Source organism: Neoarius graeffei, chromosome 15 (assembly GCF_027579695.1).
Source record: "Neoarius graeffei isolate fNeoGra1 chromosome 15, fNeoGra1.pri, whole genome shotgun sequence".
Lineage (NCBI taxonomy): Eukaryota > Metazoa > Chordata > Actinopteri > Siluriformes > Ariidae > Neoarius > Neoarius graeffei.
The window spans coordinates 49755394-49767295 of NC_083583.1; the positions used below are offsets into that span (position 1 = coordinate 49755394).

The following is an 11902-nucleotide window of genomic DNA, read 5'->3' on the forward strand; positions in this document are numbered from 1 at the left end:
TCGGTCGGCCTCGAAGAAATTCTGGCAAACCGTCCGGCGCCTCAGGAGGGGGAAGCAGTACTCTGCCAACACTGTTTACAGTGCGGGTGGGGAGCTGTTGACCTTGACTGGGGACATTGTCGGGCGGTGGAAGGAATACTTTGAGGATCTCCTCAATCCCACCGTCATGTCTTCCAATGAGGAGACTGAGGCTGATGACTCAGAGGTGGACTCGTCCATTACCCAAGCCGAAGTCACTGAGGTGGTTTGCAAGCTCCTCGGTGGCAAGGCACCGGGGGTGGATGAGATCCGCCCTGAGTATCTCAAGTCTCTGGATGTTGTGGGGCTGTCTTGGTTGACACGCCTCTGCAACATCGCGTGGCGGTCGGGGACAGTGCCTCTGGAGTGGCAGACTGGGGTGGTGGTCCCTCTTTTTAAGAAAGGGGACCGGAGAGTGTGCTCCAATTATAGGGGAATCACACTTCTCAGCCTCCCAGGGAAAGTTTACTCCAGGGTACTGGAGAGGAGAATTCGACCAATAGTCGAACCTCGGATCCAGGAGGAACAATGCGGTTTTCGTCCTGGTCGCGGAACACTGGACCAGCTCTATACCCTTCATAGGGTGCTCGAGGGTTCATGGGAGTTTGCCCAACCAGTCCACATGTGCTTTGTGGATCTGGAGAAGGCATTCGACCGTGTCCCCCGTGGTATTCTGTGGGTGGTGCTTCGGGAGTATGGGGTTCGGGGCTCTTTGCTAAGGGCTGTCCGGTCCCTGTACGAACGGAGCAGGAGTCTGGTTCGCATTGCCGGCAGTAAGTCAGACCTGTTCCCAGTGCATGTTGGACTCCATCAGGGCTGCCCTTTGTCACCGGTTCTGTTCATAATTTTTATGGACAGAATTTCTAGGCGCAGCCAGGGGCCGGAAGGAATCCTGTTTGGGAACCACAGGATTTCATCTCTGCTTTTTGCGGATGATGTTGTCCTGTTGGCTTCTTCAAACCAGGACCTTCAGCATGCACTGGGGCGGTTTGCAGTCGAGTGTGAAGCGGCTGGGATGAGAATCAGCACCTCCAAGTCCGAGGCCATGGTTCTCGACCGGAAAAGGGTGGCTTGCCCTCTCCAGGTTGGTGGAGAAGTCCTGCCTCAAGTGGAGGAGTTTAAGTATCTCGGAATCTTGTTCACGAGTGAGGGAAGGATGGAGCGTGAGATCGACAGGCGGATCGGTGCAGCCTCCGCAGTGATGCGGTCGCTTTACCGGTCCGTCGTGGTGAAGAAGGAGCTGAGCCAAAAGGCGAAGCTCTCAATTTACCGGTCGATCTACGTTCCGACTCTCACCTATGGTCATGAGCTTTGGGTAATGACAGAAAGAACAAGATCGCGGATACAAGCGGCTGAAATGAGTTTCCTTCGCAGGGTGGCTGGGCGCTCCCTTAGAGATAGGGTGAGAAGCACAGTCACTCGGGAGGAGCTCGGAGTAGAGCCGCTGCTCCTCCACATCGAGAGGAACCAGCTGAGGTGGCTCGGGCATCTTTTTCGGATGCCTCCTGGACGCCTCCCTGGGGAGGTGTTCCAGGCATGTCCCCCCGGGAGGAGGCCCCGGGGAAGACCCAGGACACGCTGGAGGGACTATGTCTCTCGGCTGGCCTGGGAACGCCTCGGTGTTCTTCCCGAGGAGCTGGCCGAGGTGTCTGGGGAAAGGGAAGTTTGGGCTTCCATGCTTAGACTGCTGCCTCCGCGACCCGGTCCTGGATAAGCAGAAGAAGACGAGACGAGACGAGATATAAAATATACACACACATATACATACATACATTGCATATATATATATAAATTAGAGCAAAGGACATAAAATAAACAGTCAAGGATACTTGAGGTATAGCAGGTAAACAAGAAATAAGCAGTATAAACAATAAACTAATAGCTGTTAAGGTGAGGTAGTGCGGAATGGTGCAAATGAGCGAGGTAAAGTGAAATGTGCAGTCCCTGAGTTCAGTGTGCGAATGAACGTTGAGTATGTGTGTGTGTTGGGGGGGGGGGGAGACTGTGAGGGTGACATGATGTCAGATGCTGAAGGGGGGGCAGGGGGGTGTGCGGGCAGAATCTGTGGTGGGGGCAGAGGGGGGAGGAGGGGCAGAACGGGAGGGGGGGTGTTGAGCCTCCTGACCGCCTGGTGAAAGAAACTGTCCTTGAGCCTGCTGGTTTTGGCCCGGAGACTCCGTAGTCTCCTCCCTGATGGCAGCAGGCTGAAGAGGCTGTGAGACGGGTGGGTGGGGTCACCTGCAATCCTGATGGCTTTTCGGGTGAGACTGGAGTTATAGATATCCATAAAAGAAGGGAGAGAGACACCAATGATCCTCTCAGCTGCTCTCACGATGCGCTGCAGAGTCTTGCAGCAGGACATGGTGCAGGCGCCATACCACACGGTGATGCAGTTGGTCAGGATGTTCTCAATGGTGCCTCTGTAGAATGTGTACATGATGGGGGCTGGGGATCTTGCTCTCCTCAGTTTGCGGAGGAAGTACAGACGCTGTTGGGCTTTTTTGGCCAGTGATGCGGTGTTGTTGCTCCAGGACAGGTCTTCAGAGATGTGCACACCCAGAAACTTGGTGCTGCTCACCCTCTCCACTGCAGCACTGTCGATAGTTAGTGGAGCATGCTGGGTGCGCGCTGTCCTGAAGTCCACAACAATCTCCTTCGTCTTCTCCACGTTCAGGCGGAGATTGTTGTCCTTGCACCACATGGCCAGGTGGCTCACCTCACTCCTGTAGGTTGTCTCATCACCATTGTTGATGAGACCCACCACAGTTGTGTCATCCGCAAACTTAATGTTGGTGTGCAGTCGTGGGTCAGCAGAGTGAAGAGGAGGGGGCTCAGCACACATCCTTGGGGGGCCCCCGTGTTCAGTGTGATGGTGCTGGAGGAGTTGCTGCCGACCCGTACAGCCTGTGGTCTCCCCGTCAGGAAGTCCAGCAGCTAGTTGCACAGGGAGGTGTTGAATACCAGCTGGTCCAGTTTATGAATGAGCTGCTGAGGAATGATTGTGTTGAATGCTGAGCTGAAGTCTATGAACAGCATTCTGACGTACGAGTCTTTTGTCTCCAGGTGGGTGAGGGCTAAGTGGAGGGCAGTGGAGATGGCATCATCGGTCAAACGGTTGGACTGATATGCAAACTGGAAAGGGTCCAGGGTGGGGGGGAGGGCAGACTTGATATGCCACATGACTAGCCGCTTGAAGCACTTCATGAGGATGGGAGTGAGTGCGACCAGGCGGTACTCATTGAAGCAGGAGGGAGACGGCTTCTTTGGGACCGCGATGATGGTGGTGGCTTTGAGGCACGTAGGGACAACAGCCTGGCTCAATGAGATGTTGAAGATGTCTGTAAAGACATGTTTAATAATGGGTCATATATGACAAGATCAAATTCACCCACAGTTATAATTTGTCTTGCATTTTTGTGCACCAAACACTGTTGCAGGTACAACCCCGATTCCAAGAAAGTTGGGACAAAGTACAAATTGTAAATAAAAATGGAATGCAACAATTTACAAATCTCAAAAACTGATATTGTATTCACAATAGAACATAAACAACGTATCAAATGTCAAAAGTGAGACATTTTGAAATTTCATGCCAAATATTGGCTCATTTGAAATTTCATGACAGCAACACATCTCAAAAAAGTTGGGACAGGGGCAATAAGAGGCTGGAAAAGTTAAAGATACAAAAAAGGAACAGCTGGAGGACCAAATTGCAACTCATTAGGTCAATTGGCAATAGGTCATTAACATGACTGGGTATAAAAAGAGCATCTTGGAGTGGCAGCGGCTCTCAGAAATAAAGATGAGAAGAGGATCACCAATCCCCCTAATTCTGTGCCGACAAATAGTGGAGCAATATCAGAAAGGAGTTCGACAGTGTAAAATTGCAAAGAGTTTGAACATATCATCATCTACAGTGCATAATATCATCAAAAGATTCAGAGAATCTGGAAGAATCTCTGTGCGTAAGGGCCAAGGCCGGAAAACCATACTGGGTGCCCGTGATCTTCGGGCCCTTAGACGGCACTGCATCACATACAGGCATGCTTCTGTATTGGAAATCACAAAATGGGCTCAGGAATATTTCCAGAGAACATTATCTGTGAACACAATTCACCATGCCATCTGCCGTTGCCAGCTAAAACTCTATAGTTCAAAGAAGAAGCCATATCTAAACATGATCCAGAAGCGCAGACGTCTTCTCTGGGCCAAGGCTCATTTAAAATGGACTGTGGCAAAGTGGAAAACTGTTCTGTGGTCAGATGAATCAAAATTTGAAGTTCTTTATGGAAATCAGGGACGCCATGTCATTCGGACTAAAGAGGAGAAGGACAACCCAAGTTGTTATCAGCACTCAGTTCAGAAGCCTGCATCTCTGATGGTATGGGGTTGCATTAGTGCGTGTGGCATGGGCAGCTTACACATCTGGAAAGACACCATCAATGCTGAAAGGTATATCCAGGTTCTAGACCAGCATGTGCTCCCATCCAGACGACGTCTCTTTCAGGGAAGACCTTGCATTTTCCAACATGACAATGCCAAACCACATACTGCATCAATTACAGCATCATGGCTGCATAGAAGAAGGGTCCGGGTACTGAACTGGCCAGCCTGCAGTCCAGATCCTTCACCCATAGAAAACATTTGGCGCATCATAAAATGGAAGATACGACAAAAAAGACCTAAGACAGTTGAGCAACTAGAATCCTACATTAGACAAGAATGGGTTAACATTCCTATCCCTAAACTTGAGCAACTTGTCTCCTCAGTCCCCAGACGTTTACAGACTGTTGTAAAGAGAAAAGGGGATGTCTCACAGTGGTAAACATGGCCTTGTCCCAACTTTTTTGAGATGTGTTGTTGTCATGAAATTTAAAATCACCTAATTTTTAAATGATACATTTTCTCAGTTTAAACATTTGATATGTCATCTATTCTGAATAAAATATGGAATTTTGAAACTTCCACATCATTGCATTCCGTTTTTATTTACAATTTGTACTTTGTCCCAACTTTTTTGGAATCGGGGTTGTAGGAACTAAATTAATGAGTGGGGGAAACTGATTGGCCCAAGTAATCATTTGAGCCAATTATTTGGATGTCTAATAGCTAATCTGTATACAATTGAGAATCTCAATTCAAAGTTCACTTGCTGACTGAAACATGGCTCCATGTCATGCATGTATGTAGAAAATGAGTGGCACAACAGAAATGTGTTTGACCTATCTTCTGGAGATTGAGAGTTTAAATCCTGATGATGCCACAGCCATTTGTGGCTGGGGGCCAAGGGAGCAAAATTATCTGTGCTTTCTGAGTGGGAGGGATGGCATACTGTCTCCCACCTGTCAGTCACAGTGACACTGTGGTAGTCATGGGATTCTGTGAGCTCATGTATGCAGAAGGGGGTGGAAAGCGATTTCCTCCATGTGTGTGTTACGCTGCTTTGTTATGTAGCATAAGCAACAGTTTGAAAAGATGTAGTTGGCTGGCTTTGCATGTCTCACAGCAAGCATGTGTTTATCATCCCTGGTTGGTAGCCGCCATTTGATGGGGCTGAGCTGGCTGGTGGGTGAGAATTGGCAGGTGACTAATTGGCAAAGAAAAATGATGAAAAATCCCTTGAAAAAAAGAAAGAAAATGCATTGTAGCTATCTGTCTTGCTCTGCTCCTGTGAACATAAGGCGGGTACAAAAAGATCACTGAAGGTAAACAACAGGTTAAATGTGAAAATGGGTTTTTCTGACCTTTTGTTACAACCATGAAGCTGTGGGGATGAGATATTATGCGATGTCATGTCATGGCAGCTCAGAGCATTCACCAGATTGATCAGTCTCTATCTATGGTTATTATTTCCTGACTATTCAATTCCGTCCACATAAAGCACTGAAAAAATGCCCACACAGCTTGGATACAGAATTGGAAACTGAGTGTCCCTAACTTAAATTTTACTATTACACATGAAAAAGTTCTCACACTTGCTTTTACTCTAACACATATAGACTGTACATACACACAAAGCTGCAGCTCATGGAGGCCCTCTTCTGGCCATGTGTGTATGCTGGGAGGCATTTGCAGCAGATTTTAATGGGGGTTATTAAGCTCTAATTCCTGCTATTGAGTTAAAATCCTCACTTATCTTTGCATCGTCGCCCTGGAGATCCAGCCTTTGCTGCTTTGCCGCCGTCTCAGCCTGATAGACAGTAAAGGATTTTCAGCTCCAGCGACAAAATGAAAGGACATTGGCTTTAAGGCAAATCCCCCTGCCAAAGTTTGAATGAAGAAGTTAAAGGCTGCTGGTATTGGGGTTATTATGAGTCAGCACTTACTGGTTTGGATGAAAGCGTGTTTAATTGGAATGTGTCCAGAGCCGTGTGTGTGTGTGTGTGTGTGTGTGTGTGTCCACTGTTCTACAGGGACAGAATGTGATCAAAAATTTTATATGAGAGATATATTTCTCTGACAAGTACACAACATCACCTTCACCAGTCAAATGTCCAGCAATCAATGTGAACAAACTCCCCAGAGCGAAGGAGAAACTGGTGTCTCGAATGTCTCCTGTGTCCACTTTACCTCTGAGATCTGCAGCTCCCCAACCATGACTCCAGCCCCAATCCACCACCTGTATTCCAATAGCAGGATCAAATACTTGGGAACGAGTAATCTGTGCTGTATTGATTGGGCTGAGCACTGACCACTCCTGAGGTTTCAAATCGTTTGTTTCCATCTGTCAGTGTCCTCACTTTTAATTCCCTTTCAATTAAGCCCACTATATTGCTCCACCATGCTCTAATCATATTGCTCCCTCTTTTCCGTGGAGACTTCTTGAGGACCTACTCTCAAAAGATACACTTCTTGATGTTTAAAAGCTAGGCATGGTATTTTTCATGACATCCTGAGCATATGGTGTAGCGCAATATGCAGCTGAATGCACCATTTTGGAGGTTTTGTGTCACTGTGCATCTCCCAGCCCAGATTCATCTCACACTTATTCAGTGTAGAGAAAAGCAATCGAAGGGAGAAAGGCCCAAACGAATTGGAATTTTCTGCAAATGTCTGCTCCCTGCCACATTGCCTCAACTCCCCCGAGTGTCCCCGATGAATGCCATAAGTATAATAAATTGCCTGTGCAATTACAGTGCTCAAGCAGAGAAGCTGCAAGGAATAGCTTTATCAAAACCCCTTTAATTATAACGGTATCGATTAATGCAAGCGAGTAGCTTAAGTAACAGTGGGTGTCTTGGTTACGACTTCTCTCTATTCACCATCATAAACCAGGTAACTAACCAACCTCTCATTATGAACTCATGGTTTTCATTATCTTTCCAAAGCCAGTAGATATGGTATACCCAGCACAAGTAACGTTCCATGGGGTTTTATTTTTTTTCTACAAATTTGGTAGAATAGAATTTTTAACTCTCAAAGGAATTCTGACCAATCCTGCATTTATTTCTGTTTGTATCCATCTTCAAGGTTTTTGTATTTTTTTTTTTTTTACTGAGCTTGGTTCGATTTCCAAAAATACAAACAAATTAGCCATTTACCTGGAGTTTAACTATGGACCCTGACTAGAATAAAGCAGTTTTGTTGGAAAGTGCATAAACTCTCCCATGTCACTCAATATGCCATTGTTCTCTGAGCTTTATATCTGTTTGTATGCTCACACACATGACAGTAAACTTTTTTGTTGGGTCCAATGGGACCCCAGTTTTGATTCCATAGCTCTATGGAGGTACAGTGGTGCTTGAAAGTTTGTGAACTCTTTAGAATTTTCTACATTTCTGCATTTTATGACCTAAAACATCATCAGATTTTCACACAAGTACTAAATGTAGATAAAGAGAACCCAGTTAAACAAATGAAACAAAATATTATACTTGGTCATTTATTTATTGAGGAAAATGATCCAATATTACATATCTGTGAGTGGCAAAAGTATGCAAACCTCTAGGATTAGCAGTTAATTTGAAGGTGAAATTAGAGTCAGGTGTTTTCAATCAGTGGGATGACAATCAGGTGTGAGTGGGCACCCTGTTTTATTTAAAGAACAGGGATCTATCAAAGTCTGATCTTCACAACACATGTTTATGGAAGTGTATCATAGCATGAACAAAGGAGATTTCTGAGGACCTCAGAAAAAGTGTTGTTGATGCTCATCAGGCTGGAAAAGGTTACAAAACCATCTCTAAAGAGTTTGGACTCCACCAATCCACAGTCAGACAGATTGTGTACAAATGGAGGAAATTCAAGACCATTGTTACCCTTCCCAGGAGTGGTCGACCAACAAAGATCACTCCAAGAGCAAGGCATGTAATAGTCGTCGAGGTCACAAAGGACCCCAGGGTAACTTCTAAGCAACTGAAGGCCTCACTCACATTGGCTAATGTTAATGTTCATGAATCCACCATCAGGAGAACAGTGAACAACAATGGTGTGCATGGCAGGGTTGCAAGGAGAAAGCCACTGCTCTCCAAAAAGAACATTGCTGCTCATCTGCAGTTTGCTAAAGATCACATGGACAAGCCAGAAGGCTATTGGAAAAATGTTTTGTGGATGGATGAGACCAAAATAGAACTTTTTGGTTTAAAGGAGAAGTGTTATTTTTGGAGGAAAGAAAACACTGCAGTCCAGCATAAGAACCTTATCCCATCTGTGAAACATGGTGATATCATGGTTTGGGCCTGTTTTGCTGCATCTGGGCCAGGACGGCTTGCCATAATTGAATTCAGAACAATGAATTCTGAATTTTACCAGCGAATTCTAAAGGAAAATGTCAGGACATCTGTCTATGAACTGAATCTCAAGAGAAGGTGGGTCATGCAACAAGACAACGACCCTAAGCACACAAGTCATTCTACCAAAGAATGGTTAAAGAAGAATAAAGTTAATGTTTTGGAATGGCCAAGTCAAAGTCCTGACCTTAAGCCAATCAAAATGTTGTGGAAGGACCTGAAGCGAGCAGTTCATGTGAGGAAAGCCACCAACATCCCAGAGTTGAAGCTGTTCTGTACGGAGGAACGGGCTAAAATTCCTCCAAGCCGGTGTGCAGGACTGATCAACAGTTACCAGAAATGTTTAGTTGCAGTTATTGCTGCACAAGGGGGTCACACCAGATACTGAAAGCAAAACAAAGATTCGCATACTTTTGCCACTCACAGATATGTACCGTAATATTGGATCATTTTCCTCAATAAGTAAATGATCAAGTATAATATTTTTGTCTCATTTATTTAACTGGGTTCTCTTTATCTACTTTTAGGACTTGTGTGAAAATCTGATGATGTTTTAGGTCATATTTATGCAGAAATATAGAAAATTCTAAAGGGTTCACAGACTTTCAAACACCACTGTATAATTTCAAACAGTACCAATCAAAAGTTTGGACACACATACTCATTCATAGGTTTTTTCTGTATTTTGACTATTGTCTGGGTTGTAGAACAATACTGAAGACATCAAAACTATGAAATAACATATGGAACATATATGGAATTATGTGGTAAACAAATGTGTACAAACTTTTGACTGGTACTGTAAATCAAGATATAGACTCTAGTTTGATAAAAACTAAGATTTAACTTTCAAAAGAGATTTCTTGACTTTGAGCAGATAGTTATAATGGTCAAAAATATTCATAATAAATTCTAATGAGCTTCAGAACCCAAATGCTTACATTCTGTTAATTTATTCAGGACAGTGCCTGTTTATTGATGTAATTGTGCTTTTAGGATATGGAAACGTGCTGTACATACCTCTGCAGAGCTACATACCGTATGTCCTCAGCTATTTACCTAAAGTCATTCAGTGTCTTGTTGGGAGTGAAAAATCAAGTTTGGTGCCTGCGTGGACCACTGCTATCCTAGCTTAAATTAAATTACACCAAGAGTGTAGAGAAGCACTCATACATTTCACACATCTCTGTCGCTGTCATCCGCTGTGTAAGTACACACAGCTTGCATCCTGCATCCTCTCCGCCGACTTCATCTTTATTTCCCTCTGATATTCACATAGTATGTGACTAATAAAAAAAAAAAAAAAGGCAGCATCTGAGCACCGTACCCCAAGGCCAGCACATCTGCCTGTGATCTGGGGGGGTCCTGTTGAAACAGAATTTTCAATCCTGTCTGCACCCCAAACCTGCAGAGATCCCACATCCTATCTGCCAACGTTCTGTTTGAACACACACACACACACGTGTGCGCACACACACCCACACATGCACACGCATGCACGCACACCAACAGCACATTTATCTGTCAGGGTATTGGCTGTATTAATATTCACCCCTGTGCTGGTTTGTGTGTAATTGCCAACAGAGACGGGCAGCAATGATCTCAGTAGCATCGATGCCTACCTGCTTATTTTCCTGATGCACTGGTTGGTGTGCATCACATTCTCTGTGGGTAGAAGGCATTTTATTTGCTTTTGCATCAGCTTTAAGAGATGCTCTGCGAGAGGTGCCATAACAGTAAAAATGAAACTGGGAGAGCTTTAGTGATGATAGAGCTGGCAATGAGTCTTTTGGAAATTAAATTACTTCCACCAGGTATAAAAATCCTTCTGTGGTTTTGCTTATGTGCCTTGACTCAAACAGAGCTGAAAGTTTATAATAATTTATACCACCCTATGTACACACTTTCAGCTTTCAGTGTCAAGGAAGTATCATGTCAAATGTGAAAATTCCTGTGATTAATTACCGTAAATGCTGTCTCTCTATTTTTAGGACAAAGGATTATAAAGCTAAGCATTGGATCCCAAGCATCATACAGAAGAGTCTATAATATTATTGGCTACCTGAGAGGAAAGATTAATCCAGGTTTGAAATTGTATATATTTTTTTGCAAAACAGAATATTTTATTCAACATTAAACATTGTTAAACATCATATTAAACATTTGTAAAAGTTCATTTTAATGAATATCTTAAACTTTTATTTTAAAATTGAAATACAAGATTCAAGAGTTTATTGTCATACACAGCAGGCAGTTACACTGGACAATGAAATTCTGTCTCTGCATTCCTTCTGGTGAACCATCAATACTTTGCTGTCCAGATACTGATTCTTAGAAATGACAGAACATTCCTGAATGTGAATTGAACTAACATCTGGTGATGTTTTCTGATCGTAATGGACTTTCCAGCCAACCAATTAGCAGCTTTGCTTTAAATTCACCCTCACAGTGCAGGTGCACACTGGAGCTGTCCAGTTCTCTCCCTATTCTCATATCTGTTCGTTCATAACTTTCAGGATTTTGAAGGTTATAATGTCATTGGCTCTCTGCTTTTATAGGGATAGGTACTTCTCATTTTCCTTCCTTCCTTCCTTCCTTCCTTCCTTCCTTCCTTCCTTCCTTCCTTTTGTCTGTTTCTGATTTTCTCTACTTGTTTCTTTCACTGAAAGAAGCTCCTTCCCCTCATTTCTTTCTTTCTTTCTTTCTTTCTTTCTTTCTTTCTTTCTTTCTTTCTTTCTTTCTTTCTTCCTTTTGTCTGTTTCTGATTTTCTCTCCTTGTTTCTTTCTCTGAAAGAAGCTCCTTCCTTCCTGCCATCATTTCTTTCTTTCCTTCCTTCATTCTTTCCTTTTGTCTGTTTCTGATTTTCTCTACTTGTTTCTTTCTCTGAAAGAAGCTCCTTCCTTTCCTCATTTCTTTCTTTCTTTCTTTCTTTCTTTCTTTCTTTCTTTCTTTCTTTCTTTCTTCTTTTTGTCTGTTTCTGATTTTCTCTACTTGTTTCTTTGAAAGAAGCTCCTTCCTTCCCTCATTTCTTTCTTTCTTTCTTTCTTTCTTTCTTTCTTTCTTTCTTTCTTTCTTTCTTTCTTTCTTTCTTTCTTTTGTCTGTTTCTGATTTTCTCTCCTTGTTTCTTTCTCTGAAAGAAGCTCCTTCCTTCCT

General features: G+C 43.9%; 1 protein-coding gene across 2 annotated transcripts in view; it reads left to right on the forward strand.

The window, feature by feature from the left end:
* The window catches only part of LOC132899553 (inactive N-acetylated-alpha-linked acidic dipeptidase-like protein 2), a 711964-nt gene that overhangs the window by 463804 nt on the left and 236258 nt on the right, over positions 1–11902 (forward strand). For both annotated transcript variants that reach the window (XM_060941545.1, XM_060941546.1), the window contains exon 7: positions 10739–10831. In XM_060941545.1, coding sequence (XP_060797528.1) covers positions 10739–10831 — 93 coding nt within the window. The remainder of the gene's footprint in view (positions 1–10738; positions 10832–11902) is intronic.